The sequence below is a fragment of the Coregonus lavaretus genome (assembly GCF_964263955.1).
Source record: "Coregonus lavaretus genome assembly, chromosome: 9".
Classification (NCBI taxonomy): Eukaryota; Metazoa; Chordata; class Actinopteri; order Salmoniformes; family Salmonidae; genus Coregonus; species Coregonus lavaretus.
Genome location: NC_139996.1, coordinates 9,179,960 through 9,201,045, shown reverse-complemented (window position 1 = coordinate 9,201,045; position 21,086 = coordinate 9,179,960). Strand labels below are relative to the sequence as shown.

Genomic DNA, 21,086 nt, shown 5'->3' with positions numbered 1-21,086 from the left:
ATGCCTAACACAAGGAATGGGACGTTTAAAACCGACGCACCTGCAACGCATAATAACGACGTTGATTTTGCACCCAAGGAGGATACTGTTGGAGCGGAATGTGCCTCTGAGGATCATTTTACGATACCCTCTCATGGCACAGCTTCCTGTCCCAATCAAAGTGCTACAAGGAGCCCAGTAGAGCAAAATGGCACGGGGACGGAGATTAGTCCCACCACTGTGATACTGGGGACAGATGGAAACAATTCGGTTCTACCTGGCACAGTGACCGGGGACGGGGTAAGTGCCCATTCCTTTATTACTCAGGCATGACGCGAGAAAAAGCATGACCAGAACATAGTCAATGGCTGATTTCATTTGACAAGTGTAAACTGGTGTGCAGCCTAAACGAATTTCACTTTCCTGAGAGCATTTCGCTGGTGTTCGGTCCCAATGTATTGCTTACTGCAGAGCAGGGTGTTTTGGAGTAATTTGTAACGCTGCAGGCCCTCTCCATTGTTCTATTCCCTGGGGACATATAAAACCAGATAGCGCCCTTTGTGTGGAAGTGATGGAACGCATCAGGACTGTAGCCTAATCCAAACAGAATCATTAGAATTGATAGGTAGAATTTTCAAATTCAGTGTCGAAGAACAATAGTCCTACATTTATAAATACAAAAAGTGTGAAATGTGCAGGAATATATCAAATTGAGAGAGGATCATTAAAGACTTTTCGACATCAATCACTTATATTAGTTTTTTTAAATAACACATTTGAAGTTAACCGTTAAACGTTAATTGCTTCCCCCAGGATGATGATGATGAAGGAGGAGATGAGAATAAAGCGAGGGGAAACTGGTCCAATAAAATGGACTTCATTCTCTCAATGGTTGGATATGCTGTTGGTCTGGGAAATGTTTGGAGATTCCCATACCTAGCCTTCCAAAATGGAGGAGGTAAAAGACACATTTATGTTGCAAAACAATTTTTATTCGTTTGTTCACTTCATCAACTGCATCTGCTTATCTCAGGAAAGAAAACAGAAAATATTCAAATCATTAATATTTTTTGGGAAGAAAAAAAAAAATCCCTATCTGTTCATTCATTTTAGGGACCTTATTCGTTTTAGCATTTGACTATTATTTCAATAGCCTATTTTAACAAATTAAATAATAATAAATAAATAATTTATTTACAAGAATAATAATCTTCATAATTACAATAATAATTATGTGATTCGTTTAATAATCTAGTTAATATTATTAAATTAAACGAATAATAATTGTGATTCAACCACAATTTACATTTATATGTTGTGAAATTACATATTTCCCGTCCAATAATTTTACCATTCAGCCTATATTTCCTACAAAGCTGTGGTCGGATTGAGCTGCCTGACATTCAGTTTCGTTTCCACATTCTTCCTGCAGGTGCTTTCTTGATTCCTTATTTAATCATGTTGGGCCTTGCTGGAATCCCCATATTCTTATTGGAGGTGTCCTTGGGTCAGTTTGCAAGCCAAGGGCCCGTGTCAGTATGGAAAGCAATCCCTGCTCTTCAAGGTAAGCCAAACAACAGCGATCATACTTGAACAGTAAGTAAGCATAGTCCATAAAACATTTTTTTTAATAACCTGTACATTTCAGGTTCAAAAGAGTAATTTCTATATTTCGTCTCATTCGTTATTTTAGGTTGCGGGATTGCCATGTTGATAATATCAGTCTTGATTGCCATATACTATAACATTATAATGTGCTGGACACTGTACTACCTGTTCGCTTCGTTGAAGGGCTCACTCCCCTGGGCGAACTGTAAGAATGAATGGAACACTCAAGATTGTAAGGACAAAGACATGCTTCTTCTTGGTAAGTATTCAGAAGGCAGAACACCTTCCAATTGGGAATACAAGGATTCATTGTTGTTAGAAATGTTTATTGTGGGAAAATACTGTGTATTTCATTTATTCAGGGCTTTAAAATCAAAATACACTGTATTTGAATTGTAAGTCATATAAATAGGCCACCATCGAAAACTATGGCAAAGCAATAATGTCAGGTACTGTAAAAATGCTTACTTGACACAATTCTTGCTGTAGGGCAGGCTACTGTGACGCCCTCTTGTGTCCATCTGTTGTTCTTGCACTGCACAGTGGATTTATTCATACCACCTCAATTTTAGCCACCACAGAAGTGAACTGCTCACACACGCTACCACCCACTTTCTTTGCTTTTGCTCTCCTGTCAGATTCATGCATTCTGCGGGATGGGAATACCAACTCTATAAGGAATACTACATTCTGTTTGTCTGCCGATGTCATTGGGAATCTGAGCAAACTCACTAACATCACATCTGAGATCAACAAAACCTATGTCAGCCCAAGTGAAGAGTATTTTAAGTAAGTATAGTTTATTATGTAAAAATAAAAAAAATATCTGCTGTGTGTGTGACTGAAGTTAGATTTGTCAGAGAAAATGTGGGTTCGATAAAATAATGTATGCGCTAACTGTAAGTCGCTCTGGATAAGAGCGTCTGCTAAATGACTAAAATGTAAATGTAAATGTAAAATAATATCTTATTAATTTGAAGACATTGCGTTGTAACCTGATGTCTCCCACTCCCTCTCTCCATGCAGGTATAATGTCCTGAACATCTCCAAAGGGATAGAATACCCAGGGGACATCCGCTGGCCTCTGGCCCTCTGTCTCCTCTTAGCCTGGGTTATTGTCTACGCCTCACTGGCTAAAGGAATCAAATCATCTGGGAAGGTAATCTTTGTCACTTTCCAGCCAACGTGCTTATATTCATCTTTTGAGGCTTTTCTTAAGAGATAAAGTTGTTGTGGTTATTGGTGTCTGTTTTTGGATTGTTGTCTTTATGTCTGTGTTGCTGCACTGATTGAGTTTCCCCTCTAGGATTATTAAAGTATTTATATTCTATTTTATTGTAGTGTATTCTGTTCTGTTCTATTCTATTCTATAGGTGGTGTATTTCACGGCTACCTTCCCCTACGTGGTGCTGGTGATTCTGCTGGTCAGAGGAGTGACTCTGCCTGGGGCTGGGGATGGCATCCTCTACTTCATCACTCCCAAGTGGGAGAAACTCTATGATGCCAAGGTGTGGAAGGATGCTGCAACCCAGATCTTCTTCTCCCTGTCAGCAGCCTGGGGTGGACTTATCACGCTGTCCTCCTACAACAAGTTCCATAACAACTGCTACAGGTGAGTGGGGTTAAACCCTATGGGACGGTTTCCCGGACACAGATTCTCCATTGAGTATGCTTCTTACTCCAGGACTAGTCTTAAGGGGCCAGGAAACATGCCCTACATGCAAAGCTATACTGTAGATGCAACAACTTGTTTCAGACAGTTTCAGACTTCCTCCACTTTGATCGACTGTCTTTGATCTTTTAGGGACACCATCATTGTGACCTGCACCAACAGTGCCACCAGCATCTTCGCAGGGTTTGTCATCTTCTCTGTCATCGGGTTTATGGCTCATGAGCTGAAAGTGCCCATCGAACAGGTGGCTGATGAGGGTAAAGAAAAACTTTATTCTATTCTATTCAATTCAAATAACGTTTTGAAGTAACATTAGTGTAACCAGACAGTTCTGTTGTCTTGTTGTGATCCTGTAGGTCCTGGCATAGCCTTCGTAGTGTATCCAGAGGCCCTCACCAGACTTCCGCTCTCTCCCTTCTGGGCCATCATCTTCTTCCTCATGCTACTCACACTGGGACTGGATACCATGGTAACTATTGTTCTGCTTTCTGTTTTGTGTGGATGTAAGTGTGTGTATTTAATTACTTTGGTGTCATCGCTCCAAGTGTCGCATAAGACCTCCACAAGGTCTTAGTGGTTGGTAAGACCTCCACAAGGTCTTAGTGGTTGGTAAGACCTCCACAAGGTATTAGTGGTTGATAAGACCTCCACAGGTCTTAGTGGTTGATAAGACCTCCACAAGGTCTTAGTGGTTGGTAAGACCTCCACAAGGTCTTAGTGGTTGATAAGACCTCCACAAGGTCTTAGTGGTTGATAAGACCTCCACAAGGTCTTAGTGGTTGATAAGACCTCCACAAGGTCTTAGTGGTTGATAAGACCTCCACAAGGTCTTAGTGGTTGATAAGACCTCCACAAGGTCTTAGTGGTTGATATGACCTCCACAAGGTCTTAGTGGTTGATAAGACCTCCACAAGGTCTTAGTGGTTGATATGACCTCCACAAGGTCTTAGTGGTTGATAAGACCTCCACAAGGTCTTAGTGGTTGATAAGACCTCCACAAGGTCTTAGTGGTTGATTGTAAGTGTGTGTAGTACCAAGATCATGTCATGTTGCTTTCTGTTGATTGACAGAATCCATTGTATTAACTATGTATCTACTATCCCTGTCTCAGTTTGCCACTATTGAGACCATAGTGACGTCTGTGTCAGATGAGTTCCCCAGATATCTGAGGAAGTACAAGGCCCTCTTCACCCTGGGGTGCTGCACCTCTTTCTACATCCTGGGGTACCCCATGATCACAGAGGTAAGGCCTAATCTGATCCTCAACGTGCGTCTGCAGTGTTCAGCGTGAATGTGGGGGAAGATGCCTTGAAAAGGCGCTGTGTAGAGCACTGCTCTACAACGGCTAAATCCCGGCCCTAGTCATTTTGTGAATGCAGTAAATGTATTATACAGTTTCGGTGTCTGAGTGCCACGTCTCAAACACTAAGGAGACACAGTCAAACCAATAGAATGACATCGAGAGTCAGTGAGACTGTATAGAGGACTGCTACGTTTTTAGTGCTCTGATGGGTTTTGTATCCCATCCTGACAGAATGGAATGTATATGCTTCAGCTGGTGGACACATACGCAGCCTCGTATTCTCTGATCATCATCGCCATCTTTGAACTGGTGGGAGTTTCATACATTTATGGTGAGTCGTGTGGTTTTGACAGGCACTGGTCCAGTGTTTGTACAGTTTTTTCAGTGTCGCATTATCATTGTAATGTCACCGTATTCGACAGATGCCTTATTCGGCATAGACCTTATTCGGCATTCCTGTAAATGTTTTCAAGATATGCTTTAATTGAGTAACATGAACCATTATCCACCTTGGTACTGTGTGTGAAAGGACTCAAACTAACTGGTGGTTGTGTTCTAGGTCTGAAGAGGTTCTGTGAAGACATTGAAATGATGATCGGGTTCCAGCCAAACATGTTCTGGAGGGTCTGCTGGGCCTTTGTGACCCCCACCATTCTCACAGTAGGTGCTACCATCCCCAGGCCAATATTAAATATACTCTATATTCCAATGTTGCTCTGTGTAATTTTATATAGAACATGTTGCTTTTGGCATAAGACATGGTGTTAACTGCATAAAAATAGAATGACATGGACATTGTGCATCACTATACCACGTCCATGAGTGTGTTAGTCCAGGGTTTCCCAAACTCGACCCTGGGGCCCACCCTGGGTGCACATTTAGGGTATTGCTATAGCATTACACAGCTGATTCAAAAGATTATTTGAATCAGCTGTGTAGTGCTAGGGTAAAAACCAAAACGTGCACCCAGGGAGGGCCCCAGGACCGACTTTGGGAAACACTGTTCTAGTCAAATGCAGGGGCTTTATCCCTTCTAATAATTATGTTTCTATGGTTCAGCTAATGCTCAGTAGCCTTTAATGTCTCGGTTGTCCCTGTCTTCTGTCTGTACTACAGTTTATCCTGGGTCTGAGTCTGTACCACTGGAAGGTGATGACCTATGAGACCTACACCTACCCCACCTGGTCCATGGTGATGGGCTGGCTCATGGTGGTGTGTTCTGTTATCTGGATCCCCATCATGTTTGGCATCAAGATGCACCTGGCCCCCGGCACCTTCATCCAGGTATGAGATGATTTACTGTAGCTTTCCCTCCGCTAAAGACATTTACTGTAGCTCCCCCCTCTGTAAAATACATTTACTATAGCCCTCCCCCCGCTAAAGACATTTACTGTAGCTCCCCCCCCGCTAAAGACATTTACTGTAGCCCTCCCCCCGCTAAAGACATTTACTGTAGCTCCCCCCCCGCTAAAGACATTTACTGTAGCTCCCCCCCCCGCTAAAGACATTTACTGTAGCCCTCCCCCCGCTAAAGACATTTACTGTAGCTCCCCCCCCCGCTAAAGACATTTACTGTAGTCTCCCCCTCCCCCCGCTAAAGACATTTACTGTAGTCTCTCCCTCCCCCCGCTAAAGACATTTACTGTAGCTCCTCCCTCCCCCTGCTAAAGACATTTACTGTAGCTCCCCCCTCCCCCTGCTAAAGACATTTACTGTCTCTCTCATCTTCCATGTTATGTAATGAACCAATAATGTAGCCTAATAATGCCCAATGTAGCCTAATGTAGCCTAATGTAGCCTAATGTAGCCTAATAATGCCTAATAATGCCTAATGTAGCCTAATGTAGCCTAATGTAGCCTAATAATGCCTAATAATGACTAATAATGCCTAATGTAGCGTAATAATGCCTAATGTAGCCTAATGTAGCCTAATAATGCCTAATGTAGCCTAATGTAGCCTAATAATGCCTAATAATGCCTAATGTAGCCTAATGTAGCCTAATAATGCCTAATAATGCCTAATATAGCCCGAGGTAGCCTAATAATGCCTAATGTAGCTTGATAGTGAAATTGAGATGCTTGGTAAGATCATCCTAGAAAAGAGTGAAAATAATTGGAATATTCTTCTGATGCTTTGTTACTACAGTTGTTCCAGGACATCTGGCTCAAGGGACCATGGTTTTTATACAACAGTGTTTTAATGGTGTCCTAATATGTTACCCTGGTATTATGACATGTTATGTAATGAATTTAACTATGTTTTTTCCTACACAGCGTCTGAAGCTAGTGTGCTCCCCTCAGCCGGACTGGGGTCCCTTCCTGATGAAGCACAGAGGAGAACGCTACAAGAACATGATCGACCCGCTAGGAACCAACTCCCTGGGGCTCAAACTCCCTCCTAAACACCTCCAACTGGGCCAGACCCAGTGCTAATGGCTGCAGTGGTCATCTGTTGTTCGCTCTATTCACCCACTTTTCTATAGATTACACAAAGGGAAATTGAAAGTCAAAGTCCAAGATTATGCATGTTGTCTTCTGACAAAGACCCTCCCTTTAATACAGCAGTAGGCCTATGATCTATTTGACAGTAAACAGGACTGATTTGGGCCTACTGTGCTTAATCTCCAGTCTTCCACAAAGCTGCTTATTTTTGGTGTTAAAATAACTATTCTGAGCACACCGAATAGTAGAATGGTTATAGATATGTCCCTCCCAGCTCAGAAAAGAGGTTGCTTCTTAACGCTGAATAGTAAAAATATTTGAAAAAGAATAATGTGGTTTGTTGTGATGCAAGTCATGTTGATGAAAGATATATTTCCATCTTCATCTTTTTGCGTGTAGCATAGTTGTATGTAAACATTCCATGTCAGCTAATAAGCACATCCCAACAGAGAAAAACGGTGGCTACAATGAACAAATCAACCTCAAATTTCTTTTGTCTCCTGTTCTAAAATGACACTGCCTTTTGTATAAGCAATGTGTAACTTGTATGTCAAATAATTTGTGTTGCATGTGCCTACAATTGAATCAGAAAACATTGTCATTTGTCAAGAATTTGGTACTTTACACATAATGTTGATCATGCCATTCTTGTATGTCATGCTTGTATTTGTCTTTGGCTGCTACTAGTGTTTCTAAATGTATTGTATGCTTGCACTTATTTGAATACAGCACTCCTATTCCCTTGCATGTAGTCACAAAGCATGCTGGGAGGCTGTACTGTTGAATCTACTGTGTTTGCCATTCTTTTACATCAATTTAGGTAATACAAAACCAAAGATGGAGTGCTTAATGAAAGATTTGGAGACAGAAACATCTATGGGAAGTTGAATATACTGCCAGTCAATTTCAATTTGATCACAACTGTTTTCCAGCATGTTTATGCCGCATCTTCAGGTAACCTTTGGCCTTTGAGATGTACTCGAATTTTAGAAGATTGTATGGATTGAAAAATAATTAAGTTATTAGATTGTTTAAAATAGTGTGCTTTTTCAGCACTTTATGGATCTTTGAGGCAATACCTCAGATTTTGTATTTATGTACACAATTGCGATATCTATATTTGCCTTTATTGTAAATGTTGAAAATACAACTTTAAGGCTGGGATTCAATCTGAGACACGCTATAACGCAGCTGCGGTAGAGGCGCACCATTTTGCCTTTTAAAGGGTAATTTACACTTGAGCCGACATTCACAGCGTTTACCATGAATGTGAACTCCGCGAACGGCTGGGAAGTAGCCTTTAACAGGAAATGTGTTGGCTGTCTAGCGCAGCTGCATTATAAGCCATGTTCGGATTAAATCTTAAATCTGATGAAATCCTGAAATACCTTCATTAATATACATTTTATGTATACTGAACAAAAACATAAACACAACATACAACAATTTCAACGATTTCAATGATTTTACTGAGTTACAGTTCATATAAGGAAATCAGTCAATTGAAATAAATTCATTAGGCCCTAATCTATGGATTTCACATGACTGGGCAGGGGCGCAGCCATGGGTGGGCATAGGCCCGCCCACTGGGGAGCCAGGCCCAGCCAATCAGAATATGTCTTTCCCCACAAAAGGGCTTTATAACAGACAGAAATACTCCTCAGTTTCATCAGCTGTCCGGGTGGCTTAGACGATCCTGCAGGTGAAGAAGCTGGATGTGGAGGTCCTGGGCTGGCGTGGTTACACGTGGTCTGCGGTTGTGAGGCCGGATGGACGTAACGCCAAATTCTCTAAAACGACGTTGGAGGCAGCTTATGGTAGAGAAATTAACATTCAATTCTCTGGCAACAGCTCTGGTGGATATTCCTGCAATCAGCATGCCAATTGCACACTCCCTCAAAACTTGAGACATCTGTGGCATTGTATTGTGTGACAAAACTACACATTTTAGAGTGGCCACAAGGTGCACCTGTGTAATGATCATGCTGTTCAATCAGCTTCTTGATATGCCACACCTGCTAGGTGGATGGATTATCTTGGCAAAGGAGAAATGCTCACTAACAGGGATGTAAACAAATTTGTGCACAGCATTTGAGAGAAATAAGCTTTTTGTGAGTATGAAACATTTCTGGGATCTTTTATTTCAGCTCATGAAACATGGGACCAACAGTTTACATGTTGCATTTATATTTTTGTTTTGTATAATTTCTCTACATCACTCACATGGTGCAGTGGCGTCTTCAATACACCAAGAATAAAATGCAAAACATATGCACATAGGTAGTTTGTTCAAAAAACAACTTACTTTATTGCCATTTTCTCTACAGATAATACACTCCTAAGAGCAACAATTTAAGACTACTTCCATTTGAATTAAATACAAAAACAATGATTTAGAATAAGCAACATTCTGCTACAGTTTGCAAGATCATTAAACCAATGATTTAATAAGCATAGTTTAGTAATGCAAACTCTATTTACAAAACATTAATTACTTCATGCCATGCTCTTTCCTTCACTTCGAGAACAGAATCAATCCTTCAAGTTTTATGGGTCTTAACTTCATAAATGAAAAATAAAATTAGCAAATTTAGCAAACAGTGGTATAAACTAACAAGGCCTGGAAACAGGGTTGGGGTCAATTCCAGAAGTAAACTGACATTCCAATTCTGATTTTCCTCATTACTTCTCTATGACAATTGGAATGTCAGTTTACTTCCTGAATTGAAATGGAACACACTCCAACCCTGCTGGAGGCCCAGAGAAGAGACATGTTATGGTTTGACCATGGAATTCTAAAACCTTCTAAAAAAGGATAGGTTAAGTTACACATATTACAGCATTCTGCACATGGAAACTGTACACTATAACCCTACATTGACACTTAAAAGCATTGAGTGGTTAGCAACCATGAGTATATACAAACAATTGTGCCACGATACTAAACAAAAACTGGTCCACTTATAGTACATTATACAATGACAGGTTTTCTTTTTTTCAATTTATACACAGAAGAGGGGTTTGCCCTGAAAAATAAGGCCAGGATAAGAGCAGGGTGTTGCGGCGGGTAAAGCCAACGCTTGGTGGGTTTCGGTTTCAGGGAGGAGGCTGGCTAACACATTGGATAGACTGGGTATAGAGGTGGGGTCAGGGGTCAATCATTGGCGGTTGCTCTTTATCCGCTCCAGCCTCTTCTTGAGGTCGTCGAGGTTGGCGGCGGGGGACGAGGAGCGTGCAGGGCTGTGGGAGTGGGACTGCTCCTGCTGGAAGTGGGACTCACGGGACTCCTTGAGCTGAGACAGTTTGCTTTGGAGCATGTCTGTGGAGGAGGCCACCGAGGGCTTGGACAGCAGGGACGTCATGGGACGCGTCTGTACACTGTCCCCTTCCACCTGCTGCAACAGCTGAGCCTGCTGTTAGGACAGAGAGAGGAGGAGGAAGGGAGAAGAAGAGATAGAGGGGAAGGGAGGGGGAAAGAGGGGAAGGGAGGGGGAAAGAGGGGAAGGGAGGGGGAAAGAGGGGAAGGGAGGGGGAAAGAGGGGAAGGGAGGGGGAAAGAGGGGAAGGGAGGGGGAAAGAGGGGAAGGGAGGGGGAAAGAGGGGAAGGGAGGGGGAAAGAGGGGAAGGGAGGGGGAAAGAGGGGAAGGGAGGGGGAAAGAGGGGAAGGGAGGGGGAAAGAGGGGAAGGGGAAAGAGGGATGGGACACTCATCAATACTAAGTATTCAATTTCTACATCATAATATAAACATATAAATATAAATGTGAAATTGTAAGCCAAGTGGCATCAATGTGATCAATGTTAAACTAACCCTGGAGTTGTTCTCCAGTCCCTGTCTCTGTCTCAGTATCTTCAGTCTCTCGTAGTAAACTGCAGGTTTCATCTCCTCTCCGTTCAGAGGCACGGAGCCAGAGTCTAGGCCATGTTGGGGAATCACTGGAACAGACAGAAACATTGCACTTCAACTCTTCACAGCTACTGAGCGGCTTTTTAACCAGTCCAGCAGATGCGTATACTATCAATGAATATACATACAGTAGCTAGCTACTAGTAAACCACAACAGTAATAACACTGCTTATACCAGAGCACTAGAGGCCGGTCATATGATTGCATTCCCTAATGCTCAGTTAAAGGTTTGGGACTAAAGTATGAGGGTTGGACATGGTAGACACTAGTCATATCAGATAAAGTATCAAAAGGTAAAGACCAATCATTCCCCTTTAATCCTGCAGGGTTAGTACCTGTGCTAGAAGGCTGGATCCTGCCTTTGCCCTCTCTCTCAGACTCGATCATGCGCAGGCCTCTCTCCACGTAACTCTGGAAGAACTGAGACGTGTTCCTCAGGAAGGGCTCCAGGTCAGCGTCTGAGTACTTCTGTTTATACTCATACAGCTCTGTCAGGCCCTGGGGAGAACACAACACAGTCACAACACACAGTTAACTTACTAAAACAACTCTGGAGTGGTACTGGGAATTCTTTAACCAGTTATTGAGAACACATTCTCTTCTATAATTAGGACCTGAGCAGGAGGGTGCAAACAGTAAAATGAAGGTATGAATACATGAACAGGAATAGCCGCCGAAATTGTCGCAACCCCTATTTTTAGCCTGTTCAACCTCTCTTTCGTAACGTCTGAGATCCCCAGAGATTGGAAAGCTGCCGCGGTCATCCCCCTCTTCAAAGGGGGTGACACTCTAGATCCAAACTGTTACAGACCCATATCCATCCTGCCCTGCCTTTCAAAAGTTTTTGAAAGCCAAGTTAACAAACAGATCACCGACCATTTCGAATCCCACCGTACCTTCTCCGCTATGCAATCCGGTTTCCGAGCTGGTCATGGGTGCACTTCAGCCACGCTCAAGGTCCTAAACGATATTATAACCGCGATCGATAATAGACAGTACTGTGCAGCCGTTTTCATTGACCTGGCCAAGGCTTTCGACTCTGTCAACCACCGCATTCTTATTGGCAGACTAAATAGCCTTGGTTTCTCAAATGACTGCCTCGCCTGGTTCACCAACTACTTCTCAGATAGAGTTCAATGTGTCAAATCGGAGGGCCTGTTGTCTGGACCTATGGCAGTCTCTATGGGGGTGCCACAGGGTTCAATTCTTGGGCCGACTCTTTTCTCTGTGTATATCAATGATGTCGCTCTTGCTGCTGGTGACTCTCAGATCCACCTCTACGCAGACGACACCATTTTGTATACATCTGGCCCTTCATTGGACACTGTTAACAAACCTCCAAACGAGCTTCAATGCCATACAACACTCCTTCAGTAGCCTCCAACTGCTCTTAAACACTAGTAAAACTAAATGCATGCTCTTCAACCGAACGCTGCCTGCACCCGCCCACCCGACTAGAATCACTACTCTCGACGGGTCTGACCTAGAGTATGTGGACAACTACAAATACCTAGGTGTCTGGTTAGACTGTAAACTCTCCTTCCAGACTCACATTAAGAATCTCCAATCCAAAGTTAAATCTAGATTCGGTTTCCTATTTCGCAACAAAGCCTCCTTCACTCATGCTGCCAAACATGCCCTCGTAAAACTGACTATCCTACCGATCCTTGACTTCGGCGATGTCATTTACAAAATAGCCTCCAACAGACTACATCCAATTTGCTGAGTAGAGTATCACAGTGCCATCCGTTTTGTCACCAAAGCCACATATACTACCCACCACTGTGACCTGTACGCTCTTGTTGGCTGGTCCTCACTACATATTCGTCGCCAAACCCACTGGCTCCAGGCCATCTATAAATCACTGCTAGGCAAATCCCCGCCTTATCTTAGCTCATTGGTCACCATAGCAACACCCACCCGTAGTATGCGCTCCAGCAGGTATATCTCACTGGTCATCCCCAAAGCCAACACCTCCTTTGGCCGCCATTCCTTCCAGTTCTCTGCTGCCAATGACTGGAACAAATTGCAAAAATCTCTGAAGCTGGAGACACTTATCTCCCTCACTAACTTTAAGCATCAGTTGTCAGAGCACCTTACCGATCACTGTACCTGTACACAGCCCATCTGAAATTAGCCCGCCCAACTACCTCATCCCTATATTGTTATTTATTTTGCTCATTTGTACCCCAGTATCTCTATTTGCACATCATATCTTGCACATCTATCATTCCAGTGTTAATACTAATTGTAATTATTTTGCACTATAGCCTATTTATTGCCTTACCTCCATAACTTGCTACATTTGCACACACTGTATATATATTTTTTCTGTTGTATTTTTGACTTTGTTTTGTTTTACCCCATATGTAACTCTGTGTTGTTGTTTTTATCGCACTGCTTTGCTTTATCTTGGCCAGGTCGCAGTTGTAAATGAGAACTTGTTCTCAACTGGCTTACCTGGTTAAATAAAGGTGAAATAAAAAAAATGAAAATAATCACCTCTTTTGTGTTTTCCTTGGAACCAATCTTCTTGAAGATCTCAGAGAGGATGTCGCTCACTTTAGCTTTAGACATCCTGTCATCCTGGAAGCAGTAAGAAGACAGGCTATTGTGGAAGCTGACGCATTTATCCTCAGTTATTTTTAATTCAGTGTATTCACTTGAATGGTGTTAAATAAATCAAATAATTAGAGGTTGGGTTAAGTGAACATACCTGTCCTTTCTCTGTGCCCCTGTCTGACTTCATGCCAGAGAAGTTTCCAGAGTGTTTGACCACACGTCTCAGGTGGGCCTCCAGCTCAGACTCATTCCTGTTCTCGATCATGGACATGTGGTCTAGGATCTAGACACCGCAAATCAACATGGTCAAAACAACAGCAGCTTATCTATGGTCTACTTAATGAAAACAGACAGCAGTACCCCTGAATAATGCACTAATAAATGGTAAGGTGGTTCAATTCAATACAACTTCATTGTCTCTCAAGGGGAAATTCATCTGCGTACATAAAACACAACATAATCACTGAACCATTGGCTGTGAATGTACAGTACCTTGTTTCCAGTGAGTTTACACAGTGTGTGTGTGTGTGTGTGTAGTACCTTGTTTCCAGTGAGTTTACACAGTGTGTGTGTGTGTGTGTAGTACCTTGTTTCCAGTGAGTTTACACAGTGTGTGTGTGTGTGTGTAGTACCTTGTTTCCAGTGAGTTTACACAGTGTGTGTGTGTGTGTAGTACCTTGTTTCCAGTGAGTTTACACAGTGTGTGTGTGTGTAGTACCTTGTTTCCAGTGAGTTTACACAGTGTGTGTGTGTGTGCAGTACCTTGTTTCCAGTGAGTTTACACAGTGTGTGTGTGTGTGTGTGTAGTACCTTGTTTCCAGTGAGTTTACACAGTGTGTGTGTGTGTGTAGTACCTTGTTTCCAGTGAGTTTACACAGTGTGTGTGTGTGTGCAGTACCTTGTTTCCAGTGAGTTTACACAGTGTGTGTGTGTGTGTGTGTAGTACCTTGTTTCCAGTGAGTTTACACAGTGTGTGTGTGTAGTACCTTGTTTCCAGTGAGTTTACACAGTGTGTGTGTGTGTGCAGTACCTTGTTTCCAGTGAGTTTACACAGTGTGTGCAGCAGAGTCTTGAGGGTCCTGTGGGGTACGTCACTCTTCAGCTGCTTGAGTTTCTCTTTGGGGAACACCTTCATGAAGTTGTGGACATCCAGCAGGATGCGGTCCAGATTTATGCTGTTGATGGTCTCTGGCAGGAACCGGATCATACGCCACAGGCACTGCAGACATGGAACAAAATAAACTCAATTTAACTCCAATCATCAGTTTGTGATTGTACAGGCAGTGTAAAGGGGAAATTCATCACTTTTTAACCTCATTCATTATCCTCCATTTATGTGTCAGTTGTGAATCCAAAGAACAGGAAGTTTACATCTGCGAAAATCAATTCGACAATGTACATGATATGTAGGGATGGGGGAAAAAATGGATTGTTACATATCGCAATATTATTACTCCAAGTATCGATTTGTACAAAACATGCTAGGTAGCGTTAGCTAGCGCTAGTCAGCTGTACCTGCACCAAAACTCCCGATATTTTTCATCCTATAGCTTGTTCTCCATTTTCTTTTTAAAATAGTGAGCCAACATGTTTTCAGCACTTTTATTTCCCTGACTGATCAAAACTCATTTCTCATGCTCTCTCTTGTCTCTCTGCAGCAGACATGGTGAGCAATATGTTTGAAACATCAAATTGCAATAAAATCGCAGTAAAAAAAAAATCACAAAACATATAATCATGAGAATCACAATACATATTATCGTGAAAATATCATATTGTGAGGTCCCTGGCAATTCTCAGCTCTAATAGTATGTACACTGACAAAAGTAAACTCCCACAACAAAATATACTGAAAGAGTGTTATTACCTTCATGACCAGTTCAGAGAACATAGGAGACCCTGATGAAGTGGTAAGGCTGTCCTGTAGCAGCACTAGAAGAGCACTGCAGAGAGATAGATCAGGGACTCTGCATAAACACTAGATACTGTAACTCCCTGGAGATTCCAACATATAAAATCAGGAAAAGTAGGATGTTTGTTTGGGGGTAGGAACATTTCAATATGAATAGAAATTCCTGATTAAATCAGGAAGAAAAAATTTATCACATCCCCCATCAGTCTCAGAAAGTGAGTAGAATCTGACCTGAGGATGTTGGTCTGGTCAGACTTCTCCAGCACTCTGACCACCAGCAGGTTGACGGAGCGGATGAGCTGTTGCCCATCCTCGATGTCCTCCACCCGGGCATCCAGCATCAGGGTGATCAGACCGTGCATCAGGTCCTTCAGCACTCCCATCGACGCCTCCCGCGCCAGGCTCTCCATAGAGAACAGCTACAGTACACAGGAGACAGACCCAGGGCAGAGACACAGATGTCAACACCAGTCTACTAAGCCCTAAAAAACTGTTTGGTAAAATCAAACAATAATAATTATAAAAAATCCCTTTTAATGTTGCTCTACAAAGACCTGCACCAGGATACACTGAAAATCTTCAGGCTTTAAAATGGTAAAACAAAACCCCTCTGGAGAGATAGCGCCAACTCCTTGAACCAGCCCAGTAACACCCCCTAGTGGTGTTCATGTGTAGTCATACTACTCACTGAGAGCATGTTGCCAATGATGCAGCTGTAGAGCTTGAAGATGTCCTTTTTGTCGAGGCGGTCGTCGGCCATGTGTGTGTTGTAGATGAGACGCAGCTGCATGAAGGTAGCGATGAGGAACTGGTCAATGTGACCTGACATGGCATCCGCCTTGTCCTCCTGCCTCAACACCTCGTCAATCTGGGGGAGACAGAGAGAGACCCACACCACACAGACTTTGGTACTGTCTTTATCAACCGCTTGCCCTCTCCTAACCAGAGCAGAGTACCTCAGGTGATAGATGGATGTTAAGAGGTTACCAGAGTTTTATTTTTTAGGGGGTAGATCAGCTTTAATATTGCAGATAGATTGTAACTTCCATCAATGTAATTGTCTGCATCACTTCCAATCCCCCATATGTTTTTTTCTCTCGCAAATATATATTATATATACACACACACACACACACACATATATATATCTATCCTTTAAAAAAAATATATATTTCCCTTTATTACTTTCCAGCCCCACCACCCCTTCCATAATTTGAGTAAACTAGTGAACAACAACGCTTAGGCCTCTACTTCCAGCTTATACATACTATATGCATTTTATGGACACAGTCAATTTTACAATAATTCTATTTAGTTTGTTTTTACTCCTGAACTTCCTCTACCCTCAACCTCTCCGATCATTTTCATGATGTCCATCCGGTTTGCTTCTATGTGCCATATCTTTCTACCAGAGGTTACCTTACTTCAATTTCTTGTGGTTGTTATTGTGAGAGCTTGGGTGAACAGCATTTCCAATGTATTCATTACACATGGCAAATAAATAAATAAAAGTTTCAAGTTTAACAGTAAAGCCTGGTATTGCCCAGCGAGTGATGTTGCTATGCCCCAGTGGAGGCTGCTGAGGGGAGAATGGCTCATAATAATGTCCGGAACGGAGCAAATGGAATGGCATCAAACACCTGGAGACCATGTGTTTGATGTATTTGATACCATTCCACTGATTCCGCTCCAGTCATTACCACGAGCCCGTTCTCCCCAATTAAGGTGCCACCAACCTCCTGTGCTATGCCTACACTACAGTAAATGCTGTACCTGGGCCAGAGCCTGGATGCTGGTGTTGATGTCTCCACTGGCCACCTGGGAGATGACAAAGTTGATGGTGGACGCAGTGCTGTTGTGGAGGTCGTCAAAGTGGGGCGACACAGAGCGGATCCTGAGGGAACACAAACAACTCATACCTTATATAACCACCATTAGTCTTATGATGACAGGATCTTAAGATGTTTTTTGAAGTTCTAAGATCCATCAATACACATCTCTCCCAGCCAGATTTTGTGGAAGGCTCTGGGCAGGCACTCGGCTATTAACCACATGGCTATTTCAGAACAAATGTAAGAAAGTCGGAAAGTTGGCAGGCAGACCTCCCAACCTGTGTTGGTAGAGTATTAGTCTCAGGGCAGCTGGTAGAGTATTAGCCTCAGGGCAGCTGGTAGCGTTTTAGCCTCAGGGCAGCTGGTAGAGTATTAGCCTCAGGGCAGCTGGTAGCGTATTAGCCTCAGGGCAGCTGGTAGCGTATTAGCCTCAGGGCAGCTGGTAGCGTATTAGCCTCAGGGCAGCTGGTAGCGTATTAGCCTCAGGGCAGCTGGTAGCGTATTAGCCTCAGGGCAGCTGGTAGCGTATTAGCCTCAGGGCAGCTGGTAGCGTATTAGCCTCAGGGCAGCTGGTAGCGTATTAGCCTCAGGGCAGCTGGTAGCATATTAGCCTCAGGGCAGCTGGTAGAGTATTAGCCTCAGGGCAGCTGGTAGAGTATTAGGCTCAGGGCAGCTGGTAGAGTATTAGGCTCAGGGCAGCTGGTAGAGTATTAGCCTCAGGGCAGCTAGACACTTACTTGGGCTCTGGCATCATGATGGGCTCCAGCAGTTCCTCCAGTTTGTGTTGGACCAGGTCGGGCAGCTCACTGACCCGCGTGTGGTCATTCTCAATGATGTCCAGATCCAGCTGAAACTCCTTGGGGATGGAGGGGTGTGAGTGTTCCCGTTCTGCGTTCTGAGCCCGCGCTTGGCTGGTGGAGGGAGGACAGAAGAGGATCATTCAGAATCAGAACCATGTCATGGAAACCAACACAGACAGAGAGGCAGGCAGCACACATTAGCTCTGTTCAAATACTCGCACTAGCATACTACTTATAATGCACCCCAATACATAGCGGTTTGCTAGTCTGGACACTGGAAGGTTACCATGAACACATTAAGACAGTTACAACGAACGAGGAGGAGGGGAGGACAGTGAATTAACTACTTGGTTTAGACTGGTGAGTGTTACATTAGATGATTAGATTACATCCCCATCCGGAGTGCTTCTGGAGGAGAGCAGAGGGCACACTGTATGGGAGAGGCACGGCGGTACTCACATCCTATAAGTGCGATACATTATTCTGTCCATGGAGAGCAGAGCAGCGATAAGAAAAGAGCAGTTATAAAAGAGAAGAGAGGCTCAGGATTAAGAGACCACACCATGCAATGAAACAGGGAAAACTAAAGGGAGACTGACCAGCGAACACATGTTGATTTTTGTAATTGGTTAAAGTTAGGTTTGAGGTTAGCGTTAGGGGTTTGGTCAAGGTTAGGGTCAGTTTAGGGTTGCCCACATTGGACTGTCAATGAGTTGCAGGCCAGTCACATGCCTTTAGCTGTACCCAATGAAACAGAGGTTAGAATAGGAGGAAAGATACTCAAAAGACATTGAGGAGGAGCATTAAGATATTCTTACGAGGGTTTGTAGGAAGGTCTTAAGACATGGACAGAATTTCTTTGCCATGAATGTTAGTACCACTGTACTTTACCATCTACTAGATCACCAGACTAAAGTATAGTAAAAACCCCATAGGTAGGTTTGTTAGAAGAGAGAGCCATGCTGTAGCAGGTAGTTGAGGAGGCAGTAGACAAGGGAGTTGATCCTTCCCATACTTGAGCTTGTTGGGCACTTCTTCCTGAGGTTGCTGAGCAGGCTTTCTCATGAAGGTAGCGTTGGGGTTGGAAGGGTGCTCTCTCTGGGGCCTCTCCCTCTCTGCAGTCTGTCTGTTGGGTGGTGGGGCTGCTGCCGGGGTCTTCTTAGCTGAGCGCTTGACCCGCTCCTCTAACATACTCATCTCCTTCTCAGACAACTGCAGGAGAAAGACAGAGGATGTTCGAGATTAACACCGGAGATGATATATCCAGAGGGGTCTAGTCCAAAGCAGGATACTAAGTTAGCCAAATTTGATAAACATACAGATTTTAATGGTTCATTAATAAATTAAATTAGTTGTTGGTTGAAACAGTCCATGCCCATTTCAAGCATATCTTTTAAAATGTATTAATTCCAGAAGATTTAAGCAAGTTAGCTGGTTAACTCATTGATCCTGCGTTGTGACATACCCTCTATTGTAGTATACACTGTGTACAAAACATTATGAACACCTTCCTAATATTGAGTTGATCGTTGCAGTTCTTGACACACCCAAACCATACCCCATTCAAAGTCACTTAAATATTTTGTCTTGCCCATTCACCCTCTGAATGGTCCACATACACAATCCATGTCTCAAGGCTTAAAACTCCTTCTTTAACCAGTCTCCTCCCCTTCATCTACACTGATTGAAGTGGATTTAACAAGTGACATCAATAAGGGATCATAGCTTTCACCTGGATTCACCTGGTCAGTCTATGTCATGGAAAGAGCAGGTGCTCCTAATGTTTTGTACACTCAGTGTTACAGTCCATTGTACTAGTGAGTAGCTTACATTGCCAATGAGTTTGTAGACTTGGTCGCCACAGACGTTGTACACAGCCACCACTGTGTTGAGGGCAGCGTTGCGTACCGAGTTGTCCCTGTCTCCGATGTGAACAGCAATCTCTTTCAGGGACTTGGCCGGTGTTGGCTGACATACGTTCATCCCGTAGTTCTCTATCAGACAACCCAGCTCCTCAAGACATTCTGGGAAAATACAGGGAGAGATGGATGGTAAGATCTGGAGCTTTTCACAGACAGGAATTAAGCCGATTAAGCCTAGTCTTTGACTAAAAAAAACATATTTTAATATTCCCCCCCAACAATGTTATAGTTTTTATCCAGGACTAAGTATAATCTGTGTCTGGGAAACTAGCCCATAAGAGTATTTATTAAGAACCTGAACGTTTTTACAATGACTTACAACATTTGACACAATCACTTACTGTAATGAATTCTATCATCTCCTATTTTAGTCCTTATAGCCTTGGTCCACCTTAGTCACTACTAAAAATCTCTTTCTTACCAGCTCTCTGTTTGGAGTTCTTGGACTTGGTCCCGTCCATGAGGAATGGGAAGACTTTGCTGGCGGGGTAGACCTTACACAACATGGTGAGGATGGCACGCACGTCTTTACGCACCACATCCTTTGACTCTCCAACCTGTCAGGTGAAACAGGGTTACAGATGGTTAGACAATAGTCATATTGGCATTTGCAGCTTCACTGTGTATCAAATGTTCTACTAAACCTTTCTTGTTATTAGACAATTTTTAATTTCCGTAAAAAATATTTAACATACCCAAAGTCAACTTTTATGGCACAATTCACATCAACATACAGGTCAACCGTCACTCTATCGACAGAGACTTTCTACTGACCTTAATCGAAGACGACTTAGTTGGAGGATGAGGGAGGGGCCGACTTACTTGGGAGGATGAGGGAGGGGCCGACTTACTTGGTAGGATGAGGGAGGGGCCGACTTACTTGGGAGGATGAGGGAGGGGCTGACTTACTTGGGAGGATGAGGGAGGGGCCGACTTACTTGGGAGGATGAGGGAGGGGCTGACTTACTTGGGAGGATGAGGGAGGGGCCGACTTACTTGGGAGGATGAGGGAGGGGCCGACTTACTTGGGAGGATGAGGGAGGGGCCGACTTACTTGGGAGGATGAGGGAGGGGCCGACTTACTTGGGAGGATGAGGGAGGGGCCGACTTACTTGGGAGGATGAGGGAGGGGCCGACTTACTTGGGAGG

General features: G+C 43.4%; 2 protein-coding genes across 2 annotated transcripts in view; one reads left to right on the top strand and one right to left on the bottom strand.

Moving 5' to 3' along the window:
* LOC311134857 (sodium- and chloride-dependent glycine transporter 2-like) lies at window positions 1–6,995 on the top strand (the record flags this gene model as incomplete). Its single annotated transcript, XM_084168632.1, has 14 exons — window positions 1–276; window positions 793–937; window positions 1,412–1,543; window positions 1,673–1,846; window positions 2,226–2,376; window positions 2,614–2,746; window positions 2,961–3,199; window positions 3,392–3,516; window positions 3,616–3,728; window positions 4,371–4,502; window positions 4,794–4,893; window positions 5,122–5,222; window positions 5,679–5,846; window positions 6,837–6,995. 14 exons carry the CDS (start codon window positions 1–3, stop codon window positions 6,993–6,995), a joined length of 2,148 nt encoding a protein of 715 aa, XP_084024758.1.
* A 2,290-nt stretch (window positions 6,996–9,285) lies between these two features.
* LOC311135011 (cytoskeleton-associated protein 5-like) overlaps window positions 9,286–21,086 on the bottom strand; it is a 36,846-nt gene continuing 25,045 nt past the window's right edge. The window contains exons 30-43 of the mRNA XM_084168822.1: window positions 20,359–20,494; window positions 19,846–20,039; window positions 19,031–19,227; window positions 17,953–18,126; window positions 17,157–17,277; window positions 16,072–16,251; window positions 15,615–15,802; window positions 15,339–15,414; window positions 14,502–14,690; window positions 13,626–13,754; window positions 13,412–13,495; window positions 11,245–11,407; window positions 10,814–10,938; window positions 9,286–10,417 (exon numbers count right to left, since the gene is read on the bottom strand). Coding sequence (XP_084024948.1) covers window positions 10,163–10,417; window positions 10,814–10,938; window positions 11,245–11,407; window positions 13,412–13,495; window positions 13,626–13,754; window positions 14,502–14,690; window positions 15,339–15,414; window positions 15,615–15,802; window positions 16,072–16,251; window positions 17,157–17,277; window positions 17,953–18,126; window positions 19,031–19,227; window positions 19,846–20,039; window positions 20,359–20,494 — 2,211 coding nt within the window. The 3' untranslated portion in view covers window positions 9,286–10,162. The remainder of the gene's footprint in view (window positions 10,418–10,813; window positions 10,939–11,244; window positions 11,408–13,411; window positions 13,496–13,625; window positions 13,755–14,501; window positions 14,691–15,338; window positions 15,415–15,614; window positions 15,803–16,071; window positions 16,252–17,156; window positions 17,278–17,952; window positions 18,127–19,030; window positions 19,228–19,845; window positions 20,040–20,358; window positions 20,495–21,086) is intronic.